Genomic DNA, 18,789 nt, shown 5'->3' with positions numbered 1-18,789 from the left:
ACGTGCCCAATAAACAACTCGCTGACCTCAGGTCACTTAGCCCAATGTTTGCTTCTATATTAGGCTTTTTTATTGGGGTTTTAACTGCAGAAATTATAGGCGGCAGGACATTGAGGTATAGGAAGGTCTCAGGGTATTGTGTCATGAAAACCATTTGATTTTGTCTGTGTGTGTGTCTTTAAGTATACAGTGAGATTATAAACTAACCAATTTTCATTCATACTTGAGTCTTTCTACCCATTTTCGTCACGCAAAAGGGTAAACAATACGGATTATGTTCAGGTCGGAAGACAGTGACCTAGATTACCTCCCATCATGGTGTTAACCAGACTAAACAATCGGCAGAAGCTGGAGGAAGGGGTGTTCGTGCATCCCTTGACCAGACGGACATTTGTTTGTTCCGATGTACAAATCCAGACCCCTGACAGCTGTCTGTGTCCTTGAAAACGACAGTCAAGCAACTTGGCATATCAGGCTCGGGAAATGAGTCACAGGGAACGCCCTCAAGGGGCACTGCCTGAGGTTCATATGCCCAGGCCGCCAGGAAAACCAGCTGGGATGATCCCGATGCCAAAGGAACCAGCAAAATGGAGGTGCAGGCAAACCTACCCCGGGTTCCCCTAAATCGCGAGTCCCACTTAGTGAGGGAAAGCCAGGGCGGAAAAGGAGGATCTTCGGGGAAAAAAAAACAAAAACAAAAACAAAGCTAAGGGCTGGAGAAAGAGGTACCCGGGCCCAGGCCACGTGCTCGGCGCTTTCGGGATCCTTGGAGCAAAACAAACTGGCGTGGCCACGCCCAGCGTAGTCACGTGGCCCCGGGAGCGCCGGTTCCGGTGAAGGCGGTGGATCCTTCCTGCGTGGAGGCAGCAGATCCCAGAGGTTCCTCTGACCCGGTACTAGCTCCATCCTTGGCGCAGTAACCATGGCAACGGGCTACGAGGGGAGCGCGTCCGGGACCCCCGCCCGGATAGCTGTCGGGGAGGAAGGTAGGTGCGGGTCAGGGACTCCCGAATGCCTCGGTGGTGCCAACCGGCCACGGTTGCATCCCAAGTCTCTCCCGCTGTGCGTTAGGCAGTGAAGAAAGTGACTTGTTTTAGTGAATGTGACTTCTTACATCGTGCCATTCCGTTGTCTGATCGCATGTAGGCACGGTGTTCCTTTGGCCGAGGCTAGCTGGCCTGTGAGGCTAGCTGGTGCTTTGTGGTGATTCTCCCGTCTCTGCCTCCTCATCTCCAGGATAAAGTGCTGGGATTACAGATGTGTGCGAACATAGCTTTTTATGTAGGTCTCTGGGGAGTTCGCTGAACTTGTGCTCCAGGCGTTTTTACTTGCCAGCCCATCATCTCTCCTGTCCCCAAATTAGTCTTTTGTTTGTTTGTTTACCTAAACCATTAGTTTATCTTCCTGATAGTGTCCTGTATCCTATTTTATGCCTCTCTTTTCTCGTCACCATTCATCAGAAAAAAAGCGACACAATTCTTTAATAATTTGTATTGTACTTGGAACCTAGAATAAAATCCAAGCTCCAAATCATGGCCTACAAAAAGAAAAAAAAAAATCTTTGATTTGAGGTCTGTTGATGTCTCTAAACAGCATCTCTTTTGTTTTTTCATTCTTCGATTAAATTTTTTAATTTGCCATGAAATGTAACAGGCTTTCTTAGGGCATTTTCACACATTCTCGACTTGGGTCGATCCCCCTGACCATCAGACTTGTTTCTCCTGTCTCTCGGCCTCTTCTCCATCGTAGTTGGCACACTTGCACCCCCAGTATCCCCTTTCTTCCCACATCATACCTTTCTACTATCCTCCCCACCTCCCTCCCCTAGTGCCCCCCCCATGGACCCCTTTTAGTTCTCCGGCTTCTATCCACACTCCTCATTTATATTAGAAGTTAAGAGCTGCATTTAATATAATTTCAAGCCCCATTCATTTTCATAATTGTGATTTTCTTTATGGCTGAATATATATAATATATGTATTCATCAATTTATGGACATCTAGGCTGATTCTGTTTCCTTGCTGTTGAAAATAGAGCAGCATTGAACATGGATGTGCAGCCAACCTTGTAGCAGGATAGAGTCCTCTGTGCCCAGGAGTGGTACAGAAGGAACATCTGGTAGCTCTGGTTTAGTATTTTAACTGATTTTCAAGTGGCTGCCCCAGTGTACACCCTTACTAGCAGTGAATAAGGGCTCCTCTTCTCCCACAGTCTCAGCAATATTTGTTATCCTTTGTTTTCTTGATAATAGCCATTCAGACCTGGGTGAGATGGAATCTCAGAGTGGTTATAATTTGCATTTCTCTGAGAACTAAGGTTACTGAATGCTTTATAAGATATTAATGGGCCATTTTTGTTTATTTTGATAATTGTTCTTCAGTTCATTGGCCAATTTGTGGTGGGGTGTGGGGTGTGTGTGTTTGTGTGTGTGTGTGTGTGTGTGTGTGTGAATAACTTTGCATTTCTTGTATATTCCAGATGTTAACCTCTGGTCTAAAGTATAGCTGGAAACATTTTCACCCTCTCTGTGGATTGTTTGTTCACTCCACTGTAGCAGTACTTTCTCGTTGGGACCTCCAGCCCACAGATAATGACACAGAGACTTCTTGATTACGAAAGTCATTGACTTGGGCTTGTCCCACTAGCTCTTATAACTTACATTAGCCTGCTTTTATTAATCTACATTCTTCACGTGGCTCCGTTATCTCTACTCTGTACCATATGTCCGACCTCTTCAGTGTCTCCCTGGCATCTCTCTAGAGTAGATTCCTCCTTCTCTTCCTCTCCCTGGAAATCCTGCCTGTCCTCTCCTGCCTAGCTATTGGCCATTCAGCTCTTTATTACACCAATCACAGCCATACATCTTCACACAGTGTACAAATATCCCACAACACTCCACTAAGGGGTTGTTTTGTATGCACACTTTTTAGTTTCATTCAACTCCGTGTGTCAGTTTTGGGGACTGTTTTCTCTTCTAAGCAGTATATCTTGCCCCTCACCCTGCCTCCTGCTTTTCATGTATCTGACCATCTTAGTCTTCAGGTTTCAAAGTGTGTAAGCATCTGAGACCTCTTACTACATCAAACTGATCTGAAACATTCACTCTGACTTTCACTATCACTAAATGTTTTATAACACAGAATCCTGATTCATTCTGTCATCATACTTATCTTTAATACTTGCTTATGCCACTGGATTTTAAGAACTTTGAGGAAATGACCTGCCGTGGTTCGAATGAAACTGGCCCCATAGGCTCATCTGCTTGACTATTTGGTCCCCAGTTGGTGGAACTGTTTGGGAAGGATTAGGAGATGTGACCTTGTTGGAGGTGTGTCACTAGGGGTGGGCTTTGAGGTTTCAGAAGCCCATGCCATTCCCAGTTAGGGCTCTCTGCCTCCTGCGTATGGATCAAAATAAAAGTTTTCAGCTACCACTGCTACTACACCGTGCCTGCCTGGCTACTGCCATGCTCCCTGCTACAGTGGGTCATGGACCTAACACTCTGAAACTGCAAGCCACCCAGTAAACTCTTTCTTCTATAAGTTGCCTTGGTAATGGTGTCCTTTCACAGCAATAGAAAACGAAGACCAAATTTGGTACCAGAAGTAGGGCATTTCTGTTACAGACCATGCTGGTTTGGGGGGAATGTGGAAGACTTTGGACTAGGAAGGTGGTGTCTTATCATGGCAATAGAAAGGTAACTAAGACAGAACTTATATACATTTCATTTATGTAATATGTATGGTGAGTGGATGAATACGGGAATCCCAGCCAGCTATGGTGTAGTGCACCTGTAATCCCATCACATGAGACAATGGATGAGGAACTCAAGGTCAGCCTTGGCCACATAGCATGTTTGAGGCCAGCCTGTACGTAAACTGTGTCTCAAAGAAAAAATAAAAAGTGGCCGGTGAGATTGCTCATGGGGTAAAGTGCTTGCCATGTATGCCTGGCCACCTGAGTTTGCCCCCACACCCACACCCCAAAACCCATGGAAAGATGGAAAGAGAGACTTGATATCACAGAGTATCCTCTGACCGCCATGCATACTCACATGCATGCTAATAATTTTGAATTTAGTTTAAAATGAAAAACAAGTCCTGTGCTGAGTCTAGAGGTAAGAGGAGAAGAAGCAGGACATGGTCCAGGGATTAAAAGATGTTGATGTGAGGAATGTTGGGGACAAAGGGATGATGAAGGTTACCTTGTGCCCAGTTACCTGGACTTTAAAAAATAATGATAAGAAGTCGGTCGGTGGTGGCATACACCTTTAATCCCAGCACTTGGGAAGCAGAAACAGGTGGATCTTTGTGAGCTCCAGGACAGCCAAGACTGTTACACAAAGAAACCCTGTCTTGAAAAACAAAACAAAACAAAAAGTAGTAAGTTTTAAAGAGGTTTAATGGTGGGTGTAATATGATCAGATTTAAGTTTAGAAAGATCACTGTGCCTGAAGGATATGGGATAAATTAGAGGGAGAAAGAGTGCGCCTCAGTTTCCTCTTTTATGAAATGCACAATAGTTGTGAAAATTAAAGATAATACTTGTAGCTAACCTAGCCTATAGTGTCTGGCAGGAATTAGAAAGCTAAGAATGATAGCCTTTTTTTTGTTTTTTTTTTTTTTTTTTTTTTTTTTTTTTTTTTTTTGTTTTTCGAGACAGGGTTTCTCTGTGTAGCTTTGCGCCTTTCCTGGAACTCACTTGGTAGCCCAGGCTGGCCTCGAACTCACAGAGATCCACCTGGCTCTGCCTCCCGAGTGCTGGGATTAAAGGCGTGCGCCACCACCGCCCTGATAGCCATTTTTTATTGCTAATAGGAAGGGCACTGGCTGGTTTTGTGTCAACTTGACACAACTTGAGTCAATAGAGAGGAAGGAGCCTCAGTTAAGGAAATGCCTCCATGAGATTCAGCTGTAGGGCATTTTCTCAATTAGTGATCAATGGGGAAGGGTCCAGCCCATTGTAGGCTGGTGGTTTTGAGATCTGTAAGGAAGCAGGCTGAGCAAGCCATGGGGAGCAAGCCAGCAAGCAGAACTTACCCATTGCCTCTACATCAGCTGCTGCCTCCAGGTTCCAGTCCTGCTTGAGTTCCTGTTCTGACTTCCTCCAATGATAGACTCTGATCTGGAAGTGTAATCCAAATAAACCCTTTCCTCTCCCACTTGTTTTTTGATCTTGGTGTTTTGTGGCAGCTATAGAAACCCTAACTAAGACATCAGCTGCTCAGACTGAGTGTGTGGCTCAGTCGTAGAGTGTTTGTCTTGCTTATTCAGGTCCTAGGTTCATTTCCCAGCACCACAAATAGGGAAGAAGAAAGTGTTGGCTTTGGTGACTGAGGTGAGGAAAGAAATTGGAGATGTCTATTTTCCAGCCTGAAAAATGAGGTGTGAATTAGTGTGCAGAGTTTTGAGTGCAGGGGACCTATTTCAGCCCATTTGGACTTTACCCAGGCTCCTAAAGTACAGGAAACTCTACTGTCACCAGAAGTCAACCTGAGACAGTAACTCTGAGTTCATTGTATGTAGGTGGATTTTTCTGCCCTGCCAGCCAGCTCCCAAACAACCACACAGAGACTTCTTATTAATTGTGAAAGCTTGGCCAGTAGCTTAGGCTTGTTTCTAACTAGCTCTTATAACTTAAATTAACCCATTTCTAATTTACTTTTTACCTTGTGGCTTTATTACCTTTACTTTGTACTGCCCATGCTGCTTTCCTGTTTCCTCCATACCTGGCTGGCATCTCTACCCTTCTTCCTCCCAGCATTCTCTCTGCCCTGAAAATCCTGCCAAGCTATTCCATTCAGCTTTTTATTAAACCCATCTGAGTGACACATTTTCACAGTGTACAAAAAGATTATTCCACAGGAGTCGTCTCATGCCAATGAAGACTAAGGACACAAACTTCTCAGAGTGTGCAAAGTGGAAGCATGCTTAATTAGGGAAAATTACAGAAAAGTGAGAAGTTTAGAAAAAGTGAGAGAAAGTCCCAAGCGTGGGAGGAGTTTCCACGAAAGGAAAAGCTAGTGAACGCCTTTGTCTAGGGGATTTTATAGGGACATGACCATAACTGGACAAAGACTGAGGTAACTATTGAGATTGGCTAGTTCTCGGCCCATCATGAGCTGAACCAGTGGAGAGCCTACACACTCAGTTCATGCCCTCTGACCTAACCAGGGTGACGATCATGTGCTGTTCATGTACTGCGCACTCAGATGGGGGTGCTTGAAACCCCCTCTGTTAGCTTTGACTCTGGCTTTGTTAGTGATGGACCTTGACTGCCAGCTGTTAGTTACTGGTGTTAACACCTTCTGACTTGGCAGCTGTCTCAAATACTGGTAATTATGGACTCTAAGCTCTTTGTTCTCGCGCCTCCCAAAAGGTAGCTGCATTTGTTCTGTAAACTCCTTGTTTGTGGGATGGTCTGGGGTCTCTGCTGAAGTAGGTGGGGGACACCTTCACTTACAGTGAGAAGTGGGAATGTAAGAAAGGGCAATAATGTCCCACAAGGGCTTGGGAAGGAAGGAGCTGCTGTCACCCTGCTTGGCCGTCTCACAGCCAGCTCCAGGACATCTCAGTTGTCTCCTCAGTCCGTCAGACCTTGCCGTGTTAACACTTAATGTTTTCATTTTAACCCAAACCTTTGTTCTCACAGCAACATACGTGAGCAACTTGCGGTTTTCATGGAGGTGGTGAGCGAATGCAAGAGAGAAGGAGGTCATTGTGTCTGTTGAGCCCAGAGAAAAAGCAGTGTGAAAGTAGAAATGCTGAAGTGGTGAAGGGGGAAGTCATGGGTCCCAGGCTTCTCAGAAAAACAGCGAAGCACCACAGGAATGAGGATGTGGAGAAGGTTCGGGAGCGCTGAGAGGAAAGCTTGGAATGGGTGCTTGGAGGTCGGGGGTCGTTAGAGTGCAAGTAACCGGTTGAGTGGCCCGGAGCCGGGGAGGTGAGCCTGAAACTGGAACTGATCCGTGTTTGAAACTCTTTCTGGTTATGCTTAACGGAGCATCCGTCAAAAGGTCTGTGCATTTGACCACCTTCAACACTTCTCCGAGGGGAATCACATGACAGAGTGGCTTCGTGGCGGCTTGTTTCAGTTAGTGTTATTCTTTCATTTTCCTTCAGGCCACACAACCCACTCCATAGCGGGCATCAGGCTGGCTCCCACCACTTAGCTGGTAGTGATGCTGGAAGCATGGGTACAAATGTCTCGTGAGATCTTACTGTTGACTCTCTGTAATTTAAAAAAAAAAAAAAAAAAAGGCCAAGCAAAATAACCAGTTTACTTTCAGTCATAGAGAATCTACTTAGAAGCATCGGGAGTCAGATCAAAATATTTTTGTCAGGATTTTGAAGATACCATGAAGCATTTGAAAAGAGCGTTAGTATTTGAGATCCCATTCTTCCGAGTGTGAGCCTGATTTAAAGTGCAGATTTACTTGTCCTTGTTTTAGGTTTAAAACCAGTATTATTTTTAAATTTGTATGTTTTTTTTTTTTGAGCCAATTTTTTTGGGAGTGTGTGTGTGTGTGTGTGTGTGTGTGTGTGTGTGTGAGAGAGAGAGAGAGAGAGAGAGAGAGAGGAGAGAGAGAGAGAGAGAGAGAGAGAGAGAGAGGTGTGATGTACATGTGTACATACATAGGTTTGTTCACATTTGTGTGGGTGTGAGAGTGCACATGTGTATGTAGGGGTCTGGGGATGCTTCCTGAGTCTTCCTCCATGAATCTCTCAACCTTACGTATTGAAGCAGGGTCTCTTGTTGAACCCGGAACTTGTTGCTTGAGCTAATCTGGTCAGCCTACTCTGAGGATCCCTTGTCTCTGCTGCCCTGGGCCAGATGTCTTATGTGGCTTCTGGGGATCTGAACCCTGGTCCTCACACTTGCCTGGTTAGCACTTGACCTGCTGAGCCGTCTCCCTAGCCTCTTAGGAGCCAGGAGACATGTTTGAGAAGGCAACAAAGTTTCTAGGTCAGCTGGGCAAGAGTTATAAGTGTAATGTTGGAAGGATCTAAAAGGCCTGTGTCATGTATTCACCCCAAGCTGGGCAATGCCATGGTTAAGTCGTAACTGCCTCAACATTAAAATGTGGTCTTTCTTCAGTAGCAAAAGACCACCTTGTGTGGTGATATTTTGTGTATGCTCTAACAAATAAAGCTTGCCTGATGATCAGAGAGCAAAGTCAGCCACTAGTTAGCCATAGAGGCCAGGCAGTGGTGGCACACACCTTTAATCTCAGCACTTGGGATCTCATGCCTTTGCTCACAGTACTTGGTGGGTGGAGACAGGAAGTGATATAGCTAGGCAGAGAAAGGAATATAAGGCGAGAGGAGAAAGGAGCTCAGTCAGCCCTTTCAGGCTGAGGAGTTGGCGAGGTAAGAGGTGGCTGTGGCTTGCTCTGATCTTTCAGCATTTACCCTGATACCTGGCTCAGGGTTTTTACTAAGACCAATTAGGATTCATGCTACAACCTTGAATCCTTGAAATTTCCAGGATCTATGCCTATTGCTATTCTGTTTTTGTTTTTCCAGACAAGGTCACATTATGTATCCCTGGCTGGCCTAGAGTTCCATTATGTAGACCAAGCTGGATTCAAACTCACAGAGATCTGCCTGCTTCTGCCTCCTGAGCTCTGGGATTAAAGGTGTGTGCCACCACGCCTGGCCAGCTACTGGTCATTTTACTCAAGCGTTATGTTAAGCTTTTTAGGAGAACTTTCATAGTCTTTATTGACATTTCAAAGTAATGCCTACAAAGTGAGAAAGTATCTTTGTCTAAGTTTCCTCTTCTCTCTTTACTACTAATCCAGCATTTTGTCCTCTTCTTTTTTTTTTTTTTTTTTTTGATTTATTTATTTATTATGTATACAGCATGTATGACTGCGGGCCAGAAGAGAGGTACCAGATCTCATTTCAGATGTTTGAGCACCATGTGGTTGCTGGGAATTGAACTCAGGACCTCTGGAAGAGCAGTCAGTGCTCTTAACCTCTGAGCCATCTCTCCAGCCCCTTGTCCTCTTCTTTTTTAGACAGGTTCTCACTGTGTAGCCCAAGCCTTAGAGAACTCCCCATCATCCTGCCTTAGCCTCTCAATGCTGGGATCACAGGCACATGTCTACCAGTCAATCATTTTGTTAGACATGAGTCTATCCAGTTTTTAGACCTGGCCCAGATGATAACTGCTTTTTGTCCTAATAGCTACCATTCTAATGGTTTGAAATTTCACACACATATGTAATAGTTGTCAGATTGGAGAGATCCCCATACATGTCTATATTTCAGAAATCTCCCCAAGCCAGGTTTTTTTTTTTTAATCCTGTTGTGTTACTCTGGGGGTTTCTATATTGTAACTTTTATGACACCTTCTGCACATTTTTTATTATTATTTTTCCATTTATATTTTCTATGTGAGAGACATTATTTTTATTTCAGGATCTTAGTTAAATTCTATCAGTATTTGGAGAGTCTTCTGAAAATCTGGTAAATGTCCTTTCGTCTCATCTTATTCTAAATTTTAGATACCAGTCCAAGTCAGATATTAATTACTAAAGCCAGATAACTAGGAAATTCAGAGAAATTGGTTTTCAAATTATCTTATGCTTTGTATATTTATTATTATTATTATTATTATTCTTACTGAAAAGGGCAGTTCATTCTTTTATGATGTTTCAACTATCCCCAAAGAATTATCGTAACCAGACTGCACCAAATAGACTGCATGTACTGGCTTTTTCTCTTTTCTTTGTTGTTGTTTTATTGACTGTGCAATGTTTGAAGGGAGAATAGGTAGTTGTGCAACATCTGGATCAGTGATGTTTCTTCCCAGCCGTTTCTAAACCATCTCATTAGAAGTCCCTGCTTGCAAGTTTGGACCTAAATACACTCATCCTTCAAAGACAGTTGCGGTTCCCTCAGAATCTTTACAGCTCTTTGCACATATCCCTGGCGTGTAATGACTGGGTATATCCCTAGGCTATTTAATTAATAGGATACAGCCTTACATCCTTCTTTAAAGGAAATCATGAGACTTAAACTTGCTAATTTAATGGCTCAGTTCATTGTTGATTAAACTATCAGAAGCTAAATTAGTTTTATCTCACAACCAACTGATTGTTATTTCACTCTGGGCCTGAAATTCTTTAATATGTGCTGCTTTTCTATTATGGAAACATCTGATTACTTTTTTTTAACACACATTTAATAGCACTTTTTATTTACTTGGCAAATGTTTGTTTTGTATGCCCGTCACTAGGCCAGCTGCTTTCTCAGCAAACTTTGGTTTGGGTGCTCATCCATTAAATAGACTCTGGGGTATCTGGGATTTTTAGATCGTAACAATAACGGCATTTTTAAAAAAAAAAAATCTAACATGTAAAGAAAAATAGTTTCTTTGAAGCTGTTTTGTTGAAACAGTCTTCATGTGTTAATAATGTCTGACTATGTATTTGTAGAAGGGGAACCAGGTGTACCATCCATGTGTGAGAACTGTTTGTGAGGTGCATTCAAAGCTGTGTATTTTGTTGGCTCTGGTTTGAGTTAAAGGGAGTAAGTCAGTCTCTACACTGGAATGTTGGGGAATATTATTTTAAGGTGTGTTACTTTTGTTTATGTTTAACTCTGAAGCTGTGTTACTGTGCCTGTCTAAAACACCTGGTGGTCTAATAAAGAGCTGAACGGCTGATAGCGAGGCAGGAGAAAGGATAAGCAGAGCTAGCAGGCAGAGATTATAAAGAGAAAGAGAAATCTGGAAAGAGACGATCAAAAAAAAATGTAGCCAGAGGAAGAGGAGGACTCCAGGGGCCAGCCACCCAGCTACACAGCAAGCCATGGAGTAAGAGTAAGATTTACAGAAGTAAGAGAATGGGAAAAGCTCAGAGGCAAAAGGTAAGTGGAATAATGTAAAATTAAGTAAAGCTGGCTAGAAACAAGCCAAGCTAAGGCCAAACATTCATAATTAAGAATAAGCCTCTGTGAGTGATTTATTTGGGAGCTGGGTGGCAGGCCCCCCAAAAGAGCAAAAACAAACAGCAACACTGGAAGCACCAATACATCTGATTGCCTTTGCCCTTTAAAGTTCTAGAAGGGAAATGTTCACAGGTTAAATGTTTTACCACATTAGAACTGAGAAATGCTACAGTGAGTCAGACCAGTCTATGATTTATCCTGTCTAAACCACAAAGCATTACAAAGGGAGAGTGAGGCTGTCCCTGAAAGTGTCCTTGCCTGAGACAGCAAGGTGTTTCTCAGTTTGGAACTATTCATAGCAATGATGTCTTGACTATGAAGGTTTATTTTCATACAAAAACAATTGGGAGGTTGTAGTGGGTAGCTGTTCCAGCTTTGACCTTGAAACACTGCCCCTAGAGTTACAGCAGGTAACTGCCACACCTGCCTATGACCTGCCCCTGGGGCGTGGCTGAGGGGGAGCCCCTTAAGACTCGAGGTGTGCACCTGCATGCACCTTCTGGATACCTCATGGTCCTGGAAGCTGGATGGGAGACCAAACCAGAGTTGTCCGCTGGATGGTACCTCATCTCTCCTGGATCCTGTAACCAACCCTTATTGGCTGTAAGTTACCTCAGAAATAAACCCCTCTTGATTACCAGATAAATTATGTGGAATTGCCTTGTTAATTACAGTTATAGGGAGTAGAAGTTCTCTGGTGCTGGTGAAATGGGACAGAGGTGAACCTCTTGCATTGTTTTGGCAAATTTTGCCATTTCCTTTTGTTTCCCATGCTGGTTAAATCTGTTTCCAGGCAAAATAGGTGCGGGAGAGGAGCGAGGATAAGGGCTAAAATGCTGACTCAGGAACTTGCATACCAATGCATACATCTATAAATGTGAACACACGTGTGTACATTCACTCACACATGCACACACACACGTACACATATAAATCTTTGTCCGCTTCTGTCTGCAAAGGAGTCTAAGAGAGAATTTTTTAGCCATTGTTCCTCATGCAGAGTTCTGTTGATAAGGAGGAAGAGGGGGTGGAGATCTGGCTCAGTGGTGGAGTGCTTACCTAGGTCCACGGGGACCTGGGTCCAACACCTAGTCCTGAAGAGGAAAATTAAAGCTTCAGGAAGAAGAGAATGGGTATTGTTAGGCAGACTGCTAGTAGTCTCTACTACAGATGTAACATGCCCCCCATCTTCCCCCAGACATTCCTGTCTCCCCAAAATATGCATGCGTTATTACCTGTGAACTGATCCTGAGATTTCCTAGACCTATATCTTTTCAGGTCATTCTCTATGCTGTCTGGTGTTTTGTCAGCCTGACACAAGCTAGGGTCATCAGGAAAGAGGGAGCTGCAGTTGAGAAAATGCCTCCATCAGATTGGCAGATAGGCAAGTCTGTAGGGCATTCTTGATTAATGATTGATGTGTGGGAAGGCCTGGCCCACTGTGGGTGAAGCCACCCTGGGCAGGTGGTCCTGGGTTGTTTGAGAAAGCAAACAGAGCAAGCTACAGGGAAGCAGCATTCCTCCATGGCATCTGTTTCAGTTCCTTCTTCCAGGTTCCCGTCTTGAGTTCTAGCCTGGACTGTTCATCACTGAGGGAAGAACTGTGTGAACAGAATAAACCCTTTCCTCTCCAAGTTGCTTTTTTGGACAAGGTGTTTATTACAGTGATAGAAAGCAAACTGGGTCTCTCTCTCTCTCTCTCTCTCTCTCTCTCTCTCTCTCTCTCTCTCTCTCTCTCTCTCTGTCTCTCTCTCTCTCTCTCTCTCTGTGTGTGTGTGTGTGTCCATGCACTCGCTGCTTCCCTCCCTCCCCTTCCCCCCTCTGTCTCTCAAGTTTTCAGCCTTAGGTCATGCTCCACAGTTTGCCTTCTCTGGAAGTAGCCTTGTGCAGTATGAAGAACATTAGGCATGCAAATCAGACCTGCTTAGTTACTTGTCATTGGCTAGTTCTTTCCTTTGATGATGGAAATGTCTTCTCCGTTTCATAGGCTTCTTAGAGGAGCAGATGGACACTGTAAATACATGCTGTTATGATGATGGTGTTCAAAATCGTATTCCTTATCTTCCCAACCAAACAAGTGGCTGCCTATGACTTCTCTTTGTGGCAGGTCACTAATCTGGAAGCCCCAGGCTGCCTCTGGCTGCATCTTCCTCCCACCCGGTCTCTGGTTGCCATGGTCTTTGATCTTGTTAGTATTTCTCCAGCTGTACCATCACTTCCTTCCTCACTGACACCTCCTGTTGTTTAGACATCACATTTCTCACGTGACTTTTGTAATAACTGTGAGTCAGTTCAGCCCCCACTCTCCTTAACCACCTCGCATCTTTACACTTCTCCACATAGCTCTTATTTTTATTTTTACTATATATAATATGCCATGTGATTGCTGAGTCATAATTTAGTAAGTATTTGGGGAACATTAAGTATCCACGCTTTTAGCTGCTATAGTGTGGTATTAATTTGTGTGTATTTGTATGCTATACATAATACATATAATATGTATGCATAATATGAAGCTTATGATTATTTTGTTGAGTAATTTCTATTCTATGAGTTATTTGAGTTATGAAAATAGTGGGTGGTTCTTTAAGGCTTTGGCTTCATTGTCCCCAATTTTTTCCCAAAGCATAGTTCTAATTTATGTGTATAAGCATAGAGTATAGATATATTGTTTTTTATTGCTGTTGTTTGAAAAGGTCTCACTATGCAGTCTTGGCTGGCCTGGAACTCATAGAGATCTACCTGCATCTGCCTCATGAGTACTTAGATCTTCCCTTTTTTAGTGTTGAGCACTGAGCCCAGGGTCTACCTCATGCTCAGCAAGCAGTCTATCCCTGATACACAAGCCAACTCAGATATAGCTTTGTATATTGTGGGGATGAAAACATACCACTTTAGCATGTTGATTATTTTGTGTTAGAGACATTCAGAAAAGAGCAGGTACAAGAAAGGACCTTGCTTTCCTTTCTCCTCCTAAACCAGGACGTAAGACTCCATTGGGAAGGTATCTTCCTGTACCGAGGGAAAGGAAGGGAAAAGGAAGTCATTCCACAACCAGAGATGACAGTCAGCACTGAGAAATCTGGATAAGCAGACTTGTTAAGTCATATTATCTTCTGGTCACGTCTCTTCAATGACAGCCCTAGCCCAGACTCCTTGGTCTAGTCATGTTCTCACACCTCACTTCTTTGTCCAGCCTGCTGTATAAGGATCATGCTCGAAGTCCGTCTGTGGACCTTCATCTTTCCTATGCAGGCTCCTAGACACATGTGAGAGATACTAAATAAAATCTCTAGACCTTTCTCATCTTAACCTGTCTTATGTCATTTCCAACCAGAGATCCTTGGAGTGGGAGAGAAATTTCACCTTCCCTAAGCAGCCTAACTAAACTTTAAAAGTATATTATTGTTGTTATTATTATTGGTGGTGGTGGTGTGGTGGTGTGTGTGGTGTATGCATGGGTGGGTCTTTGTATATACATAAATGTGCAGAGACCAAAAGAGGACATCCCTTGCTCTCTCCCTCTCAGCCTTGTTCCTTCAAGACAGGTGGGAGAGCTCCTGGATCTGGACGTAGGGTACCACACACATGTACTCATGCCATACCTGGATCTGATAGCTCTGATCTGACTAGGGTACCACACACAACATGACAAAAACAACACATTACTCATGGCCGTACCTAGCTTTTTCATGGGTGCTGGGACCGGAGCTCAGGTCCTCACGCTAATGCAGCAGACACTCTTACCCACTGAACCGTCTCTCTAGCACTTCAAAAATGTGGTTTTTAAAAAATGTGACTCACTGGGGCGGTGGTGGAGCACGCCTTTAATCCCAGCACTCGGGAGGCAGAGCTAGGTGGATCTCTGTGTTTTTGAGGCCAACCTGGTCTACAAAGTGAGTTCCAGGACAGGCTCCAAAACTACACAGAGAAACCCTGTTTTGAAAAAACAAAAAACAAACAAACAAAAAAACGAAAACAACCCCCCCACCCCAAAAAAAATGTAACTCGCCGGGCGGTGGTGGCACATGCCTTTAATCCCAGCACTCAGGAGACAGAAGCAGGAGGATTTCTGTGAGTTCAAGCCCAGCCTGGTCTACAGAGATAGTTCCAGGGCAGCTAGGGTTGTTACACAGAGAAACCTTGTATGGAGGAAAGAAAAAAAAAAAAAAGTGACTCATCCATGTTCATATACAGGGAATCCAGGCACTCTGATTTGATACGTTGCAGTCAGGTAACCTTGTACTGAACATTGACAGACCAGTATGAAGTAAGACCTTTTGTCACAAGCAGCTGCCTGAGGGCCCTCTTGCTCTATCAGAGAAAATCATAAACAGGCCAAGGCCCTGCTGCTCCCTTACTCTTGGCAGCCTGGACTCCAGAGGCCTGTGAGCTGGGCTTTTGAGTATAGAGGCTTGTAGATCTAGGCTCTGAAGTCCTCGGTCAGACCTTACTGGTCTGCACTTCCAAAGCCAGAGATTCCTGGCTCTAGACCTTGAGAGCTGAGGGCTTACAGCCCTAGCCTTGTTTCCCAAGGTGCTCAAGTCAGGTAGTTATTGCTGTAGGCTCTAAGTGTCCAGTGGCTCCACACTGAGCAGTCTTAACAGCTCTAGGCTTTGGACATCTGCTCTCTCAGCCCGTAACTCAGGGCAGCTCCTGAGAACACTTCGGCCTCCTTTAAGCTGTGGATGAGCTGATGGCTTATGGCATTGGGAGGCTGGAGGACTTACAACCTCGATAGCCACTCTCTAGTTACCATACTAGCACACACCTAGAGCTAAACTCAGTGCTCCATCTGTTCATAGTATTATCTGCTCATGTCACTGGGCACCAAAAGACCATTTAGAAGAGGCTTTTATTGAGACCTAGTGTTGCATCTCAAAAGGAGCAGTCGGTTTACTGGAGGGACACTTCTCAGACTTAACCTAACAAGACTGAAAGCAGCCTGTTTCTGTAGCCCCAGTTGGGGAGCGACTGACTTCTGCGCAGCTTCCAGGTCCACCAATCACAAGTCATACATATGTACTGCAGATTGAGTTTTTAGAAAGAAAAAAGACCTGCACCTGTTAAAGATTGTACAAGATGGGGCTAGGGAGATGCCTCGGTGGATAAAGGGCTTGAAAACTGGAATGCAGATCTTCAGAGCCTGCATAAAAACAGGGCAGGAATGACAGCTACCTGTAATCCCAGCACTCAGGGTAGAGGCAAGAAGTCCCCAGGGCAAGCTGCTGGCCTGATTAGCAGATGGGTGAGCCCTGGGAACCAGAGAGAGGCCCTGTCTCTATAAATGAAGTAGAGAGGTACCGATAAAGACACCCAACATTAACCTCAAGCCTCCACGTGCTCATGCACATTTGCACCTGTGCACCACACATACATGCATGCATGCACACTGCACACATGTACATATACACACCAAAGGGAAAAAATAGATTCTACATAAAATGACTGAAGTTATGGAGAATTAAAATGTTGCAGACCAGAACTAAAATATCTGGCGCCATTTTTAGTCCCTTGAAAAACATTCATTCTGTGTCTGAACTAATATTCTTGTGCTTGTCAAAACCTTTACAATGTATTCTTAACCACTAACTTGCACCAGCCCCAAAGCTAAGAATATTGTTAGCTAGTATAGCAGATTGGCCTTGCTTTGCTGTACCCTGCCTACCCGTGATTCCCACTGTTGTAGTTGGGTGATGCCTTGATGTATGACTTTGTTCTATAACTAATAAAATGTCATATAACTATTTCTACAGTGGAACATGATGTTTGGGGCAGCCTGAATCTGTTCCTGGGCCATGGTCCTATTTGACTCTGGAATAAACCCTCCTACTCCCTTTGAATGGAGAGCTGTGTTTTTGTGTGGACCACATCACCCATGGATGTCACATACACATTAATGACAAGTTTGTTGCTAAGTCACTGGGAAAGCTCTCCCCTCCTGTCCTGAGTGAGACTTGCTGCAGGAGAGGTGTGGCCATCTAGAGTTCACCAAGGCTTGTGAGGCTGAAGTGAAGTCACCTAGACCCGGGGCAAGTTTGTAGCTGAAGTAGTTGTGGCTTTAGTGGCATTGGTGGCTGTAGTGTTCCTTACAACTGGAATGGAGTGTTCTTGAAGTGACTGAGGTATATTTGAGTGGCCTGCATGATGACAGTCTACTGGTAGCCCCACCCTCCCTCCCCCACCCTCCCCACCCCCGCTTTAAGGCAACAGAATACAAATGAAGGGTCTGTCAGATGTCAGTAAGGGGCAAGTCGACTGTTAGCTGTAGCTTTGCTCATTTAAAACATGGAATGTTGCTTATGATAAGGACCTGACTGGAAATGAATTTTCTCAGTCGTATTTCCACACCCATCCAACTCCCCTTAGGGGAGAGTGGGACCCTCTGATCTGTGTATGTGAAGAAACGAAAACAACCAGCTGAAGGCGAAGACAGGAACTTTGCTCTGCTCACGGCCCCAGCTCTTCCTCCTTTCCTCCAAACACCCACACTGATCTCATCCCTTGCAGAGGTCAAGGTTCTTAGGTGTTGGCTGCTGGGGCTGGGAGAGCCTATTCATCTCTGTCACCAAGGGCTTAGGGGCAGATTCTACAGTGTGGGCCTTCCTGAGAAGGAGCAAAACTAAGTCTTCATTGTCTTAAAAAAACTGAGCCTTGTGGGTGGGAAGAGAGGGCATCTGTGGTTGGTATGTAAGGTGAAGAGAAAATTTCTTAATAATTAAAAAAATAAAAGTTGAAAAAAATGAGCCTCACAGAAGGATCCCTCTGGCCTCAAGGTCAGCCTGGTCTACATAGTGAGAGCTCCAGGATAGCCAGGGCTATGTAGAGAGACCCTGTCTCAAAAAACAATAAAAACAAGCCCTACACTGGGACAGACACAGGTTACCCAAGTTCTTCTGCGGGCCCTTCCTGCCTCCTCTTTTTTTTATTAGCTTAGAAGGTTGATTGTCGAAGGAATTGGGCCTCTTCCTCAGAGATTCCGAGAATCATAAATACATGTCTGAGAGTCAGCCCGAGTGTGAGCTGTCCTGCCTGTCCTTTTAGGGTGTCTTTAAAGGGACTCCCCGACTGGAGCAGGAGCTCCTTGGTGGAGTGATTGTCTACCCTGTAAAAGGCCCTGGGAAGGAAGGGGAGAGACAGAGATGAGAGGAGAAAGGGAAAGCGGAGATGGGTGGGTGGGTGGATGGAGAAGGAGGATAAATAGAATAAATGAGAGAATAGTAGGCTATCTTTCCGAAATTAAAATTCTGTAATCTTGACACAGTCTCACATAGTCCAGGCTGGTTTCAAACACTCCGTGTAGTCCAGGCTAGCCTCAGACTCCTGGTCCCCTTGCCTCAGCTCCCAAATGCTGGGATAATAGTAATGTGCCACCATCCAAACTGTATCTTTTGTTGTAGAGTCTGCACTAAAAAGCAATCTCTACCTTCCTGATTGACTACTAGAGCACAGTCTTTTTGTTTGTTTTAGCATTAAACGTGTTATATAGCAAGTACAGTCATGATGATTCCAGAAACTCGGGCTGTTCCAGAGTAATTCTCATCAGCATTTTTTACCTACCCTTCTATTTAAGAAGTATTATATTCCAAAAATGTCATTGTTTTTAAATTAGTTAGAAAGCCTTTTAAAAAAATAAAATTTCACTATTAAATTGAAAATTATGTTTACCAACATTGAAAATTTAATATGAAAAAAAAATCACTTAAAAAAAGAATTGCATTAGCCAAGTGTGGTGCCTCACATCTGCAATCCAAGTGTTCGGAAGGCCGAGGCAGGGGATCTTTATGAGTTCTTGGCCAGCCTGAGCAACGTTGTGAATTCCAGGCCAACC

The 18,789-nt window shown here is 44.2% G+C and overlaps 1 protein-coding gene across 1 annotated transcript in view; it reads left to right on the top strand.

Annotated features, from left to right (window-relative positions):
- The first annotated feature begins 33 nt into the window (after window positions 1–33).
- The window catches only part of Hspbap1 (HSPB1 associated protein 1), a 56,228-nt gene continuing 37,472 nt past the window's right edge, over window positions 34–18,789 (top strand). The window contains 1 exon segment of the mRNA XM_028886313.2: window positions 34–986. Within this exon segment, the coding sequence (XP_028742146.1) occupies window positions 923–986 (64 nt within the window). The 5' untranslated portion in view covers window positions 34–922.

The sequence above is a fragment of the Peromyscus leucopus genome, chromosome 12 (genome assembly GCF_004664715.2).
Source record: "Peromyscus leucopus breed LL Stock chromosome 12, UCI_PerLeu_2.1, whole genome shotgun sequence".
In the NCBI taxonomy this organism is placed as follows: Eukaryota; Metazoa; Chordata; class Mammalia; order Rodentia; family Cricetidae; genus Peromyscus; species Peromyscus leucopus.
The sequence above is the reverse complement of the archived record's forward strand: the minus strand, read 5'-3'. Positions and strand labels throughout refer to the sequence as shown.